Consider the following 17,930-nt stretch of genomic DNA (forward strand, 5'->3'; position numbering starts at 1 on the left):
TATAGGGTCCATAAGGGGAGACCTAGAAACGGCGGTCGCCTGCGACAACGCCAGCCTCTCCCTAAGGAAGAAATCTAAAGAGGCGTCAGGGGTGTTCCTGGCTGACTTGGACGTCAGGGTAGACGACAAGCCCAGGCCGGAACCGGAGGGGGACTTGGAGAAGTTCAGGGTCGGTGACACAGAGGACAAGTTCACGTTTGTCAACAGAAATCTCCCGCAAGAACTAAAGGAACCCTTGGTAGAAATGATCAGGACCAATGGGGACTTGTTCGCATGGACACCAGCCGACATGCCGGGCATAGAACCCAAAGTCATGTCACATCATCTAGCCGTTAAAGCGGAAGCCCGCCCGGTGGCCCAGAGGAGGAGAAAGATGTCGCGCGAAAGGGCAGAGGAGGTGGCCAGGCAGACGGCCAGCCTCCTTGAAGCGGACTTCATTCGGGAACTAGACTACTCGACCTGGCTCTCGAACGTAGTACTAGTAAAGAAGCACAATGGTAAATGGAGAATGTGCGTAGACTACTCCGACCTCAACAAGGCGTGCCCCAAAGACAATTTCCCCCTCCCCAACATAGATGCCCTCGTCGACGCGGCGGCGGGATACCGATATTTGAGCTTTATGGATGCCTACTCCGGCTACAATCAGATACCGATGCACCGACCCGACGAGGCTAAAACAACATTTATAACACCTGGAGGAATCTTCTGCTTCAAGGTAATGCTGTTCGGCCTAAAGAACGCGGGAGCGACATACCAAAGACTGATGAACAAAATATTTGGTAACCTCATTGGCAAGACGGTGGAGGTTTATGTGGATGACATCCTCGCAAAGATTGCGCGACCTGACGACCTCCTGAATGACCTGAGAAGTGTGTTCGCGTCTCTCCGATAACACGGTATGAGACTTAATCCCCTCAAATGCGCCTTCGCCATGGAAGCTGGAAAGTTCCTAGGGTTCATGATAACCCAAAGAGGGGTAGAAGCTAACCCGGAGAAATGCCAAGCGGTGCTCCAGATGAAGAGCCCGGGTTGTATCAAAGATGTCTAGAGGTTGGCAGGGCGGCTGACCTCGCTATCCCGTTTTCTCGGAGCTTCAGCAACAAAGGCCTTACCTTTCTTTAACCTCATGAAGAAAGGAATAGCATTCGAATGGACGCCCGCGTGCGAAGAAGCCTTTAGACATTTCAAGGAAATCCTAGCGGCACCCCCTGTACTCGGAAAGCCAAAAGACGGAGAGCCGCTATACTTATACCTCGCCATAACAGGGGAAGCCCTGGCTGCGGTTCTAGTACGAGAGGAAGGAAGGGCTCAACAGCCGATCTATTTTGTGAGCAGAGCCCTACAAGGGGGCAGAACTAAGGTACAACAAACTGGAAAAGCTAGCTCTGGCACTCTTGACCAGTTCGAGGAGGCTAAAACAGTACTTCCAAGGTCACCAGATTGTCGTAAGGACGGACCAAGGAATCTGGCAAGTACTCCAGAAACCGGATTTGGCTGGAAGGATGATGACATGGTCCATCGAACTCTCCCAATACGACAAACGGTACGAGCCTCGACAAGCAATCAAGGAGCAAGCGATGGCGGATTTCCTGGTAGAAGTGACGGGAGAACCAACCGAAGAAACGGGCACACGGTGGAGGCTCCATGTGGACGGGGCCTCCAACCAGACGTCTGGGGGCGCCGGGATCATCCTAGAGAGCCCGGTCGGGGTCGTGTACGAACAGTCGATCAAGTTTGAATTCCCCGTTTCAAACAACGAAGCGGAATATGAAGCCCTTATAGGAGGCTTAACCCTAGCGGCGGAGGTCGGGGCAACAAGGTTGGAGATATGCAGCAATTCACAGGTCGTCACCTCCCAAGTAAACGGGAGCTACCAAGCCAGGGACTCGCTATTACAAAAGTACTTGGACAAAGTCAAGGATTTGAGCCGAAAGTTTGAGGAAGTCACGATCCACCACGTTCCGAGAGAAAGGAATACACGAGCAGACCTCCTATCGAAATTGGCTAGCACAAAACCGGGAGAAGGCAACCGATCTCTAATCCAAGGAATGATGAAGGAACCGGCAGTCACCCTGCACCTCTCGAAGCTAAGCCCCTCGTGGTTGGACCCCATCACCGATTTATTAGAAAATGGCAGACTTCCCGACAGCGAAAATGATGCTAAGAAACTGAGAAGGGAAGCAGCCAGATACGCGATCATCCAGGGTCAATTGTTCAGGAAAGGATTCAACCAGCCCCTGCTGAAATGCTTGCACCTCGACCAGACGGATTACGTCCTCAGGGAAGTCCATGAAGGGTGCTGCGGCCATCACATAGGAGGCAAAGCCCTAGCAAGAAAATTAATTCGAGCCAGATACTATTGGCCGTCAATGATGGCTGACTCCAAAGAATTCGTTAGGAAGTGTGTCAAATGCCAAGAAAACGCCAACTTCCACAGAGCACCGGCCTCCGAGCTTAGCTTGCTAACGTCCTCCCGGCCATTCTCACAATGGGGAGTTGACCTCTTAGGACCCTTCCCGGTTGGCCCCGGGCAAGTCAAGTACCTTATAGTCGCTATTGACTACTACACCAAATGGGTAGAGGCCGAGCCGCTGGCCAGCATATCCTCGTCCAATTGCAGGAAATTCATGTGGAGGCAGGTGATAATACGGTTCGGTATCCCGAAAACCGTCATCTCGGACAACGGAACACAGTTCACCGACAAGAAATTCACAGAATTCCTCACCGTCCTGGGCATAAAACAGAGGTTCTCCTCGATGGAACATCCCCAAACAAACGGGCAGGTCGAGTCCGCAAACAAGATCATCCTGCTAGGACTCAAGAAGCGGCTGGACAATAAGAAGGGTGCTTGGGCCGACGAGCTCACCTCGGTCCTCTGGTCCCACCGTACAACCGAGCAATCTTCCACTAAAGAGACCCCCTTTCGACTAACGTATGGGCTAGATGCGGTAATACCCGTGGAAATCGGGGAGCCGAGCCCACACTACTTCTGAAGGGAGTAGAGGAAGTTGTAGAGAAGGACCTGATAGATGAAGCCAGGGAGATGGCCCACTTGGCCGAAGCAGCGCTAAAGCAAAGAATGGCCCTGCGCTACAACGCCAAAGCACTCAAAAGAAAATTTGAAGCAAACGACCTCGTCCTAAGGCGCAATGACGTCGGCCCGACGACCCCGGGAGAAGGCAAACTGGCAGCAAACTGAGAAGGACCCTACAGAGTCAAAGAGGTGATCGGTAAGGGCGCATACAAGCTGGAAAAGCTCAACGGCAAAGAGATCCCGAGGACATGGAACGCAGATAACTTAAGAAGGTTTTACTCCTAAGTCACTTACTTTGTAATAGCACCTCAATGCCTTTGTTACAGTGATAAAATTTGCTTAATTACCAATTGCTATGCTTGCCTATGTTTTACTATTATGTGTTTAACCTTTTTGAGCGACCACCATGCAAACGAGGATACGCGGCCTCGGGACTGATCACCCCGGGAGCCCCCTAGGCCAAGAACATAATAAACGGCCACAACACGAAAAAACGCCGTAACGGCAAAGGCGAGTAAACCAACAGATTGAAAAATAAACATGCGCGCAAACAAACCAACAAACCCACTAACGGGCACAAAAGTTTCGATTCGAACAACGGTTCAACAGAAAAGAAGAGTTCGGCATTACAAATATCACTTCTTCGGCATGTTGACGACCTTCCCATCCTTGATGGTCTTAAAGACGCCAATTGCCGACACATCGAAATCAGGGGCAATGATCTTCACTTGAGCTTTAAGGGCTTCTTCAGTCATGAAAATCGCATTCTTACCCTGCTCCTTAACCTCTTGTGCCTCTGCTTGAACACCTCGGCCTCGTCCCGAGCGGACTTAGCAGTCGCAACCGCGTCATCCCGTTCCTTCTCCAAAGCGGCCACCCGACCCTGCGTGGCGCTCAGCTAGCTCTTCAGGGTCATCTCTTGCTCCGTCAGACGAGATACAAACGCGTCGGCAGTTTTTAACTTCTCCTCGGCCGACGCAGTCTTTTTCTCGGCGGCCTCGAGCTTATTCCCCACCTCGACCAGTTGCCCTTGAAGCGTTTCAACTTGAGTTTTGTACTTGTTGTTGGCAGCGACTGCGGACTCAAGCTTCCGACGAAGCGAGGCCATACCCGAAAGTTCAAACTCAGCCTTCCGGGCTATGGCCGCACCGCGAAGGAGGGTGCGGTACATCCATCGTGCCTGCCCCGAGAGGTCAGTGCCATGGAAATGTTCCTCCGTGCCGGGAAGCAACTGAGCATCTATGAACGCTCCGGCATCAAAGTTCCTTTCCATGACAGTCAAGACCCCCTCGGGACTAGACTGCGACCTCTGTCTCTTGGGGGTAGGAATGACAGACAGCTCTTCCTCCTCCTCCCGACGTGAAGAAGACGAGTGCCCAGGAATAGGTACTTCCTGAGGGATTGGGGACACGGACGTCGGAGTGGCAACATTCGTGGTCATGGCGACGTCGGGAGGAGGGGGTGCCATCTGGGCTGCCCCGCCAGTAGGAACCGCCGCCGATTGTCCCCCGGTCTCTTCGCCTTCGTCCTCTTGAAGGAAGGTATGGAACAAGTTCTCCATGCCAGTCACTTCGGCAGAAAGTCCTACTACAAACAAGAAATGAACAAGTTAGTGAAAGCAAGAGTAAACAATCATGCAAACGACTACACGACAAGAGCAACTCACGAATATAATCTCGGGCGGCCTCTCGGTTACCCATTAGGAGATGAGGATTCACATTATTTCTCCCAAGAACTGCCCACAATATGTCGGTTATCCTCCGATCCACAGCCGACATCCCTTTGTAAGTAACCTTGATAAAAGGATTAGACCCCGCCCCGAAGCTCCAGTATGTCGGGATAAGGCGCTCCTTTTCTAAGGACAACCAAAAAAGGTGACGACCCTTAACTGGATGGACTTTAAAATACTTGTCCTTGAACCCATGATAGGAGTCCTCGAACAAGCCGAAAATCGTCCGGCCTTGGGCAGACCGGAAGGACATGAACCCTTTCTTATGTTTCCCCTCCTTCGAAGGGTTCGTTAGATTAAAAAAATAGAGGAAGACATCGACGGAGATCGGTAGCTCCAAGTATTCGCACACCATCTCGAAGCAGCGGATGGAAGCCCAACTGTTCGGATGCAGCTGAGATGGCGCCACCGAGATCCGATTAAGAAGGCCCATCTGGAAGGGAGAAAAAGGGATGCGAACCCCAACTTGGGTGAACATGGCCTTATAAAACCAGATCCAATCGGCAACCCGGGGAGTGTTGAAGTTAATCTCATACAGCCACTCGTGAGGAGCAGGGACATAAACGTCGTAATTAGCCTCCTCATCGGTACCCCCACACAGGTACTCGGCCTGACGGAATTCCATGAGCTCCTCCTCACCCATCTGGTTGGGGGAGTCCCTAAGGTCAGAAACAACCCAGGCATATGGGTCATAACCCACGGCGGAACTAGAAGCCTGGCTAACGACACGAGGCATACCTACAGTGGGGGCACCGCTCGGTTAGTCCATGAGGTCGGAAGCCAGGAAAAATCCAAAAAGCCATACGTCATCTACCCCACAACCCAAACTAAGTATAGCTAAAAGGGAGACCAAATAAGACCAAGGCCAGAATGGTAACCCCCCATGGCACACCATATTCGATGGAAAGAGAGTATGTCTATTCACAGAGGTAAAAACAAGCACAAAAGATGCCTATAATAAACATGCAAAAAACCATTGAGGCAGAAGGAAAATGGTGATTACCTGGATTATTAGGAAAATTCGAGCAGGAACGAAACGCGCTAGAACGATGGAAAGAACTTCTGGACGATGGGGAATGCAAGAAGAAGGAAGAACAAAAATGATCAGAAGAAATAAGTGGGGAAGAGAAAAATGCGAAACTGTTTAAAACTACCGTAGGGAAAGCGCGAAAGGCCTGGGGGCAAAATAGTCTTTACGTACGGGGTTTTTCAACTCTTTATGAGCATTCAATGCCCCGCGCGAGAAACGAGGCGATGAATGAACGCCCCGAATTAAGAACGGACACGCATGCGAGTGGCGCGTCTCCCACACGAACGACCGACCTAGCGACTACGAAGACAGAAGCAACTCGCCACCAACAGCCCACGCGGCTGATTGCTGGCGCGTGGGGGCACTGTTACAGTCCGGCCCAAACCACGAACGGGTCGGCCCGACCCATCGAGAACCCGAACCGAGCGGTCGAGTCCTCAACACTCGCCACAGTGCCTGGACACGCGTCCTCGCCATTCTCTCAACACAGTTGAGGAAGCTTCGAGGAAAATGGGCCTGTCCCCTCAGGGCCCACCTCTGACACGGTATAAATAGGGAATGACTTGCCCTTTCCTCGAGGTACGTCACATATCCTACCTAACTCCTTTCTCGCCTGCACACTGACTGACTAGAGCGTCGGAGTGTCTTTGCAGGTGACCCCCCCCACTCTCCATCATTCCACAAAGAGAGCTCGGCTACTCGGCAGACCCGGTCTCGACACGTTCGTTCCAAGCGAAGCAATCCTGCCCTTTCACACCTCAACCCGAACCGTCCGGTAACCGCAGTCCCGAACAGTATCAATATTAGTGTGGAATATATTTTTCATTTAGATTTTTTGTCATGCAAGTATGTTTGCTACTAACTATCATATTTTCTTTTACAAAATTTACATATTTGCTTCTTCACACGATAAACATAGCAGTGGATCGTGTCCAATAGTATTTTTTTTTAAATTTAATGTATCTAACAGTAATAACTGTGTAATAGTTAAAATATAAGTGGTTTACTCCTTGTTTAAGGAGAGTTGGGTTTTAGCTTTATGATTTTTTTATTTTTTGTTATCTATATATAAAAAAGTATTTCCAAAAAAAGAAAATTTATATATATCTACATATATATATATATATATATATATATATATATATATATATAGGGGTGAACATGGGTCAGATTGGTTCGAATTTAGGGTGAAATTCAAATTAGAACCGAACTAATTGAATTATAATTATTGGTTCGGTTTGATTTGAATTTATGTTTTTTTTGTGTATGTATTCGAACCAAACCAAATAGATTAAAAATGGATTGGTTCAGTTTGGATAGTTGGATACCCGATGGAATAGAAATTCATAAAAAACAAATTTTTTATCTTAAAAATTTTTAAGTACAATAAACATGTAAAATCAATAAAAATAATCCAAACATGTTAAACACCAAATATATTAAAATCTAAACACATTAAATACAGTGAGAGTGGCTGCACTTGGAGAATAAGTGCTTTCAACAACAGTATCACTTACAGGTAAGGTGAGGTTTGAGAAAGTTCCGTTAGGATTTACTCCATAGGGTGGGAAAACTGCTACTAGTGTTACGGTTACTGAGTGAGAAATTAAAAATCATTAAAAAGTATATCTAAATTTTTTAAATTTTATTTTTTTTGTTTAGTTAATATATAGTTTGGGTCTACGGATTGATTCGGGTTCCGCACTCCCAAAAACGTTACCCGAACCAATTTCTAAAAAGAGGCATTGATTTGGTTCAGATTGAACCCGATTACCCATTGATTTCAAAACCGATTTAATTGGTTCGGTTCGAATTCGGACGGGTAATCGGGTACTCGCTACCCATGCTTACCCCTATTGGTATCACCCACTTAAAATACTAGTATTAGTAAAAAAAAATTTTGTTCAAATTTGTATAATATATATACAAATAATTTTAAAATTTTTTAAATTATGATAATTATTTAAATTTTAAGATACTTATAGTATTGTATGATTTTTTTAATTTTATTCTTAATCAAGTACCCAATTACTTAAACCGATCCAATCCGAATTTAATCGGTTCGGATCCACTTATTAAAAATCACAAGCATAAGAAATTAAAAAACGGTACTAGCTATTACCTTGGTCGTGGTAAAAGTTTGAAACCCTCCTCAAGTTGCAATTTTAATTTGTCGCATCTCTCACGGAATCAAAAACACAAAAAATTATCGGATTCTTTTCATTTATAAAATAAAATAAATAATTATTTTCTTCAAAACGAGTTTCCAGCTTTATTTTCAAAAATACGATTTTTTTGGGATTAACAGCAAGTTCACCGTCTCTCCCGGGCAAACTCTATATAAATTATGAAGTTCGCCGCACCCCTAGCGAGCTCTATAATTTATATAGAGTTCGCCGCCCCCCCCCCCCCCCGGCGAACTCTATGATAAATTCGCCACACTATATATACTGGTGAGACCATTTTGGCTTGTTGCTTTCTTCTTCTATTCTCTCCTCCAAATTTTCTCTGTTACTTTTTTCTGCCTTTTCGACATCCGTAAAGTTTAGTGTGGACGATTGTCGCTGTTCCAGGTTAGAAAATAATAATCTATTTTTTTATGTTAACTTGGTTTACTGTTTACATGTTGGAGAAAATTGTTAGGTATAGATCGTTTGTTAGTTAGAATAACAGATTTATTGTCTACATGTTAGTTAGTTAGACGTACTTTTTAGTGTTGTTATGTTAGGTATATTATTTTATATCACCATTTTTTAGTATAGTGGCTGTCTATCAACATATTAAAGAATATAAGAAAGTATATTATTAGATAATTTAGTTAGAGGTATAACATTGCATTGTGAATTAGAAGGTAATTACGTGAGTAATAAACTTTAGGGTTGAGTTAGTTATAAATTAATTACTTACATGATGACGTCAGTTAAATAGGGTAAGCTTAAAATTAGTAGGTTTATAAGCCATTTTTTATTTAGTTTATTTTTTAATAATGTAGTATGTGATTTTATTTTACTAGATTGTGTTTCGATGGAGCAGCATTTATTAGGTTATGAGTATGAGATGTATAGATTGGATCAAGCTGAGCACATTGCTGGGAGGCTTGATCAAGTGGTATGATTTTTAACCTCTTTTTTTATTTTATTGTATTGAAGAATAAGTGAACTTGCTATTGTATTTATTCACGGTAACGTTTTTTATTAAAAAAAAATTTCCGTTTGGTAGGCGCCTCGGAACTTGCGCACCAGACGGAACTTGATGACACGGCCGCCAGAGCAGATTAGGCCATATCTAAGACGAGCCAGGTTTGAGTACGTTGCATACATGGTTGAGTTCGAGCATGATTGGTCGCTTGCCTCGGCATTGATAGAGAGGTGGCAGCCTGAGTTTCATACATTTCATTTACCGTGTGGGGAGATGACTATCACCCTACAGGACGTGGCATATCAGTTGGAACTCAGGATTGATGGTGATCCTGTGAGTGGATGCATAGGTGGGTGGGAGCAGCACCACCAGGGACGGACCATTGAGGAGTTATGTGAGCAGATACTGGGTGTCGTTCCTGGCCCAGAGGACAGACAGTCACAGACGAAGTGGACTGTCAAGCTCACTTGGTTCCACAACACGGTTTGTAGAGAGCTAGAGCAGGATGCCACAGAGGAGCGGCTGAGGAAGTATGCAAGAGGATACATCATGCAGTTGATAGGTGGCATCCTCTTTCCCGATGCATCTGACTCTTGGGTGCATATCAGGTGGCTTCCCCTGCTGGAGGACCTTGATGCATGTGGCCGGTTGTCGTGGGGTTCGGCTGTGCTGGCATGGATGTACTAGCAGATGTGTCGGGCCGCGGAGCATGGTCAGCGCAATTTGGAAGGATGCGTCAGCTTGATGCTTTCTTGGGCCTACCACCGTATTCTGTTAGTACGGTCCGATAGGTTTGATGCTCATCGCTTTCCCCTGGTCGAGAGGTATTATAAACACTTACCAAAGTTATTTAACTCATTATTAAGTTGTTTATTAATAATAAAGGCTAAAATATTATGGTTGTTGGTTGTGTAGGTGGGTTCAGTACTAGCCAGACAATGCCACAGGCGAGAGCAGGCTGAGGCACTACAGGCGTACGCTGAAGGAGATTGGGATGCTGAATGTAAGTTATTAATGTTTAATTTTAAGAAATTAATGTTTAGTTAACTGTTGTAGCTATTGCATATGATTATCTGAATTTCGTCATGCATCTGTGTTCTGTGAACAGGTTGAGTGGACTCCATATGCGGACCCATAGCTGGTTGGGCTTGTTCCACGGCGATAGCAGAGGCGAATGCCTCGGCGGCAGTTGTCTGTCCACTGCTGTGCTTCGGCTTCGCTATCGTCGAGTGGCATCAGGTGGACCAGGTAGTACATCAGTTCGGTGGCCTGCAGCAAATTCCCACTAGGCCATTGAACATTGACGACATGCATAGGCTGGATGGGAGATTCGGTCGCGGCGAGTGGTTCTCGCATCTGCTTGATGATTGGCATGAGATGTGGGATGCTTGGGAATTCTGTGATGACTTTGGAATTTCTCATAATTTTTCATGCCCAAGAACACCTCAACAAAATGGGGTTATTGAAAGAAGGAATAGAAGCCTTCAAGAAATGACTAGGGCTATGTTATGTGAGAATGAGGTTCCTAAATTTCTATGGGCTGAAGCTGTAAATACAACATGTTATATTTTGAATAGGACAATAATTAGAAAAGGGTTGAAAAGAACCCCTTATGAGCTATGGAAAGGAACCCCTCCAAATCTTAAGTACTTTCATGTTTTTGGATGCAATTGTTTTGTACTTAACAACAAAGAAAATCTTGGTAAGTTTGATCTAAAATCTTATGAAGGAATGTTTGTTGGATACTCCACCACTAGCAAAGCCTATAGAATTTACCTTAAAGAACATAGAACCATAGAGGAATCCATATATGTTACTTTTTGTGACTCTAACTTAATTCCCAGTACTGTGATAGATAATGATTCAGATTGTGAAGGAGCTAGAACAAGCAAAGAAAATCCCAAGTCTGCCCAAATTGAAGAATCTGTCAGTCCAAAATTGTCTCGTCAGATTGGAGGAGACATTTCCATTTTGTCTCCTGAGCCAGCACGAAAAACTGAAAAAGTGAGACCAACAAAAACTCATCAAAGCTCAACACCACAAAGGAAGCCTAGAGAATGGAAGTCTATGAGGGGTTATCGTCATGACTTCATCATTGGTGATCCCTCCCAAGGAGTGACAACAAGATCCTCAACCAAAAGACAATCCGAACCAAGCAACTTTGCACTCTTGTCACAAATGGAGCTCAATAATGTGAAAGAAGCTCTTGAAGACCCATCATAGGTCAAGGCCATGCAAGAGGAGCTTGCTCAATTCGACAAGAATGAGGTTTGGACATTAGTACCTCATCCGGATGGTAAAAAAGTTACGGGTACTAAGTGGGTGTTTAAAAATAAACTTGGTGAGGATGGACAAGTTGTTCGTAACAAGGCTAGATTAGTGGCCCAAGGTTACGATCAAGAAGAGGGAATAGATTTTGATGAGTCTTTTGCTCCGGTAGCTAGAATGGAAGCAATTAGATTGCTTCTTGCCTATGCTGCCCATAAGGGTTTCAAAATGTTTCAAATGGATGTTAAATGTGCTTTCCTTAATGGCTTTATTGATAAAGAAGTGTATGTGGCACAACCCCCTGGTTTTGAACATAAAGACTTTCCAAATCATGTTTTCAAACTAACTAAGGCTCTTTATGGTCTTAGGCAAGCTCCAAGAGCTTGGTATGAGAGGCTTAGTGCCTTCTTATTGAAAAATAAATTTCAAAGGGGTACCACGGACACAACTTTATTCATTAAAGCATCTAATGATGATATTCTTCTAGTTCAAGTTTATGTTGATGATATTGTGTTTGGATCGGCCAATGAGTCCTTGTGTGAAGAGTTTGGAAAACTCATGACTAGTGAGTTTGAGATGAGTTTAATGGGAGAGCTTACTTTCTTTCTTGGCCTCCAAATTAAACAAACTCCTAGTGGTACTTTTATTCACCAAGGAAAGTATGCAAAAGAACTTATCAAAAAATTTGGCCTAGAAAACTCTAAACCAATGGGAACACCAATGCATCCAAACACTAAACTTGAAAAAGATGATGATGGAAAAGATGTGGATGAAACACGGTATAGAGGAATGATTGGTTCACTAATGTATCTTACATCCTCTAGACCGGATATTGTTCAAAGTGTGGGTGTATGTTCAAGATTCCAATCTCACCCAAAAGAATCCCATCTTTCGGCTGTTAAGCGCATCATTAGATACATTAAGGGAACATGTGATTATGGCTTGTGGTATCCAAAATCTGATAATTTTTGTGCAGTAGGGTTTTGTGATGCAGATTATGCGGGAGATAGAGTGGATAGAAGGAGCACCTCCGGCATGTGTTGCTTTCTTGGGAGCTCACTCAATATGTGGTCAAGCAAAAAACAAGCCACACTAGCTCTATCCACAGCTGAAGCTGAATACATATCCGCCTCCGCATGTTGCTCACAATTAATTTGGTTAAAAACGTAGTTGGAAGATTACAAATTAAAGATCAATAGTATACCATTATTTTGTGATAACATGAGTGCTATAAATATTTCAAAAAATCCTGTTTTGCACTCAAGAACAAAGCACATTGAAATCAAATATCATTTTATTAGAGAACATGTGCAAAAGGATACTATTGATATTCAATTTGTAAAATCTGAAGATCAACTTGCAGACATTTTTACAAAACCCCTCTGTGAAGACAGATTCTGTTCTCTAAGAAAAAGCTTGGGAATGTTTGATTTAAGTTCTGTTGAAAATCTGTGAAATTCTAACTCTGCTTAGTTTTGTCTCGTAGGAATAGACGAGATAAAAATGCAAGCGTGTTGGAGAAGCTGTAATTAAGTGGTAGGCTACGCAGAATTTATCTCTCATGGGCCCCACAAAATCTCTTTGACCCCACCTTGACCTTTTGATTGGTATCTCACTTTATGATGATCAAAATCTTTTTGTGGTCTTATCAAATCTTATTGGAAGTGGTTATTGTCAAATCAAATCCCTCTCTCCATCTAATCCCTTGATTCTAGGAAACCACCTTTTCAAATTCCTTAAAATCCCTTGGTTAATAACCGCGCCATGATGATCATTAACTTCCCTTTCAATCAACATTTAATGCACCTCTAACTTCTCTCCACTCTCCACACTCTTCGGCCATCTCTTCTTCTTCCAACTCCATATCTTCTCTTCATCATGAGAAAGAAAACGGCTTCTAGGAAGAGTAAACGCATTCATCTCTCTCAAAAGACTCCCTCTCCACAAACTCACACTCATATCCATATTCATTCTACATCTTCATCTTCTCCCTCACCACCATCCAAACATATGGCCACCATGAGAAAGAAAGTAATTGCCCACAAAAGCTCAGGCCGAGGCAAAAATAAGGAGCCAAGTGTTGAGGAAGAATCATCTCACACATCACCCATTGCATCACCACCACCTTCACCGAAGAAAGTCACACCTGGGAAGAGTGCTCAGAAATTAAAAGGATTCGTTCTACACAACACAATGGAACCGGCAAATCTGGAATCTTTGGAGTTCAAGAATAAATTTGCCAAAACTCATTCCCATTATGACCCTGCCAGATTCAACTCTTGCACTTCTTATGAATTCCACAAAGAAGTTTTGCAAAAGCGTCATCTCTGTCTGACTTACCTTGTCAATCTTGAGACTCTTGCCAAAAAGAGAATAAATCTCTCTCCTCTCTTCAAATTGCTTCAATGGATTCCTCTGCTTCACATCCAGAAGCCAGTTTATCCAGGTCTGGTCTGTGAGTTCTACGCCAACATGAGATTTATTGATGGCACCCTCCATTCATATGTGAAAAGAGTTCACATCACTCTTGACACTGCCACCATTGGAACTGCCTTGGGATACAAAGATGAAGGGCCGAGAGCATACATGGCCGAAAGGTGGGACACACAAGTCGGCGTCACCCATAAGGTTGTTCTTCAACACATATGTGAGCATCTCTCAGGCTTGGATGGAAATTTTCCTACTCACAAGACCCTAGGTTCCACCAACTCATTGCTTCACAGGATCATCACCCACATCTTGACTCCTCAAAGCGGGTCTCACAATATAGTAACATATTCTGACTCCCTCATCTTATTTGCACTTGTTACATCTACTCCCATTTCTTTTGGTTATATTATGATCCGCCATATGTGGGACTTGGTCAGGAGCACCAAAAAGGCAAATCTGCCCTATGGTATATTCTTAACGAGTATTTTTGAATTCTTTAAAGTTGACCTTTTGAATGAGGCTGTAGAGAACAAAGTATCAATGGTTAAAGGAGGAGGAGTAGTTAAAGGACCCAAAAGCAAGAAATTCATGGCTTCAGAAAGTGAGTTTGAGGACAGACTTGAGTCCTCTAAGACTACCAAGTCTATCAAAGAAATTCTCACAGAATTTTCAAATATGTCAGAAGTCATGATACAATCTCATAAGGCTACACGTAACCTAGCATATGAATCTGAAAGAGCATGGATGAGATGCAAAGATAGAGTGGGTCTAATGCTGGAAAACTTGGAGAAGGATTTGGGATTTGATGATGAAGAAGATGAAGGAGAATATGATCTGCATTTATCTGATGATTAAATTTCTATTTAAGTTTAGGATATTGGCCTAATTAGGCTCAATCTGTTTCTCTGTTTTGTGTTTTGTGCTATAACTCTGAGATACTCTGTGATACTCTGTTGTTGTTTGGTTATATCTTGCATATCTTGTTTTCTATGACAAAATTTTGATTGCAGGTGCCCCTTTGATGACAAAAGGGGGAGAATAAGGTTAAAAAAAAATTGAAACTGGAACAGGGGAATTGAGAACAGGGGATGAAATTTTCATCTTGTGAAAATTCATGATCACCTCTGTTGATGATTAAACAATGCATTTGGCTTATGTTGATTGAGAATGCATTTGGTTTATCTTGATTGCTGCCATTATTTTATGCTTATCTTGGTAAAATATGTGTTTACTGTGTTTATAATACATTTAACTTACCTTGATAAAATGATTTTTGATTGGATTTATTTATGGCAGTTCTTAATGATGAAAGTTGCTGTGTTTGGAAAGATTAAATCATGATTGAAAAATATTTTTCCTACCAAGATTACTCTGATTTATTGAAAAATACTTTTGAACAGCAAGCCTTCTACCAAAAATAGATTTTGATTGATTATGGTATGTTGAGCAGTAAATTAAATTTGTGATAGCAAATAAGTTTTGTATATCATTCAAATCTGGTCATAAATCAAGCATTTAGCATCATGGAATGAATATGCTAAATAACATTGTTACTTGAAGCTTGATTGAATTGTTACAGGTATAAAGCTTCCCTTGGTAAAAATGGCATATATTAAGGGGGAGCTATGTGACAATTTGAAAGGGGGAGAAATTCAAAATATTCAAAGGGAGTATTCTTTACTCAATCTTAAAATTTATTTCCATTTTAATTTTTAATAATGTTTGTCATCAAGGGGGAGATTGATGAGTTTGGAAAATTCCAAAATAATATTTGTGATGACTAAACATTATTAACATAATTAATAGCAAAATTATTAATTTAATTGTGAAATATATGTTAATTAATAATTTTGTGATGCAAGTTTATTATTGGGCCGAAAATAAAAGAATTGCAACAAGCCCAAAATCAAAACCTGCAATCAGCCTTGTTTAATATTCCCTACATTATGGCTGAATGGTTATAATAGATGTTGGGCCAGAATGAATCTCATTGCTCCAAAGCCCAACTATGATCCATGATGAATGACCCAATGCATGATCCAAAATTCATCAGGAAAGCAAATGTTATCATTTGCTCATGGCTGAAATCATTTTTATTCATTGGGCCAGCTTTATCCATCATTGATACAAGCCCAAAAATTGTTCCTCATGCATGATCCGAAACCAATGGAAAAAGAAAGCAAAATTGCTTCCAACGGATCCAAGCATTTCACCATGTGATGGATTCCAAAATTCATTACATTATCATTTATTGCATGGGAACTATGAGAGAGAAAACAAGACACTTGATTTGATTGTAGCACTTATGGCTACACGCTACTCAGCAAGGAAAGAATCATTTCATTTAATCTCATTCTCTTTCCTAATTCAATGCTTTTCAAATTTCTCTCTTCTCTCTCTATTTGCTTTTCTTCTTCGGTTATTATACAGGAAACAATGGATGTTATGGAAGCTACATGGAGCTACCGAAAGGAAGGGAAAGCAAGCTACAAGACCATCAAGCTGATGGCAAGAAAACATAACAAAATAAAAGTATGTTGTGGCTGAGATTTTCACCAAAAGTGGTAAGATTTGGTGAGGTAATCTCGAGCTCTTCATACCCAAAAAGAAAGAAGGAAATTCGGCCAAGCAAGGAAGAGATTCTTGGAGGCATGGCTTGTCTCTGATTCTGCTCAACCACCACAGGAAGTAGCTAGAGTGGCGAAGTGATGGAAGAGGCAGAGATTGGAGCAGATGAAGCCATCATCAACATGAAGCATCAAGGGCCAGAAATCCATCTTGGAGAGCAAGCCAAGGATAGAGTGCTCGGATTGATGAAGAGTGATGACCAAGGAAGAACTAGAGGTATTTGCATGTTGGGTTTTGCATGAGTTACCTCTTCTCTCTCTGTGGCCGAACCGGTTCTGTTTTGAAGGAAAAGAAGTTAAGCTTAATTTTGGTTTCAACTGTGAAGGCTTCTCCTCTCTATAAAAGGGGTGAACAGTCACGGTTTGAAGCAAGGAGAAAGTTTGAGAGTGCAAGGCACAGAAGTCTCATAGCTACCTAAGCTTACTGATTTTCTTCTCCTTCAATGTATTCTGTTTAGTATTTTTCTGTTTAATTTTGTCATGTCTTGAGTCTCATGGAAAAAAGGCAAACAGTGAGGTTTGTATGAAAAAGCCATAGAGCGGAAAAAGGCAGAGAGTGCAAAATTAAAAGAAAAAGCCATAGATGTCTTAAAGTTCCTTTGTTCATCTATGTTGTGTTTCATGATTCTGTGGGAATCCCCTTGTAAGTTGGGTTAGCACTTTACAGTTGTAATAAGGTTGATTATAGTGAAATTCCATCATTATTGTGATGGAGACTGGATGTAGGCTGCATTGCACTTAGCAGCTGAACCAGGATATATCTGGGTGTAATTTTCTTTCTCTACTACTCCATTTCTGTTTCTACTGCACATGAGCTAAAACCAAAAATATCTCGTGCCAAGTGACGAGACAAAAATAAAAAGTCTCGTGACTTGGGACGAGACAAAAACAGAAAAGTCTCCTCAAGGACTAGAAAGCGTAATCAAGCAAAAATAGGGCTAAGATTCAACCCCCCTTCTCTTAGCCATTGAAACCATCAAACATGAAGAGCATGAAATATAGCATAAAAAAAGGAATTAAACATGAATAACATGAAAACAACTCTATTGATGTTGTATAATATGAACAAGACGAAGAGAGGCTCTAAAAATTTTGATCATATTGCTAAAAAAAGCTTCCAATCGATTGAATTTTAAAAAAATTCATATTACCGTGCGAAATTGAATTGATTATGTAACATTTTCAATGGATTGAATTTTGAGAAAACCGAGATAAAAAAATTCGTTAATTTGCATTGTCAAAATATTTATGAAGATTATGATTAATAGAAGATCTATTTCGTTGTTATTTTTGTTTCTAATTGTTAATAAATAAAATAGATGAATATTAAAATAATAATTTATAAAATAGAGAGTTGATTTTATAATTAAATAATAAAAAATTAATTTATAATTAAAATTAAATAAAGACAATTTGACTATTATTAAAAAATTTAAAAAATATGTTTTGTTAATAAAATCATCTAATAGTCTAAATATTATAGGACCATCGAATTCTTTTCCAAGAGATGCAACAATTTATAATTGCAACTTGAGCAAGGTTTCAAACTTTCGCACAAGCAAGATAATAGCTAGTACGGTTTATAAAAGAAAATATGTAAATTTGTAAAAGAAAATAAAATAATTAGTAGCAAATATACTTGCATCACAAAAAAATTTAGGCAAAGAATTCTAT

The 17,930-nt window shown here is 42.0% G+C and overlaps 1 protein-coding gene across 1 annotated transcript; it reads left to right on the forward strand.

The window, feature by feature from the left end:
- The first annotated feature begins 898 nt into the window (after window positions 1-898).
- LOC112720633 (uncharacterized) lies at window positions 899-3,199 on the forward strand. The gene is made up of 3 exons (XM_025771649.1): window positions 899-1,028; window positions 1,336-2,539; window positions 2,944-3,199. The coding sequence occupies exons 1-3, from the start codon at window positions 899-901 to the stop codon at window positions 3,197-3,199; spliced, it is 1,590 nt and encodes a 529-aa protein (XP_025627434.1).
- The last annotated feature ends 14,731 nt before the right edge of the window (window positions 3,200-17,930 follow it).

Source organism: Arachis hypogaea, chromosome 2, assembly GCF_003086295.3.
Source record: "Arachis hypogaea cultivar Tifrunner chromosome 2, arahy.Tifrunner.gnm2.J5K5, whole genome shotgun sequence".
Taxonomy (NCBI): Eukaryota; Viridiplantae; Streptophyta; class Magnoliopsida; order Fabales; family Fabaceae; genus Arachis; species Arachis hypogaea.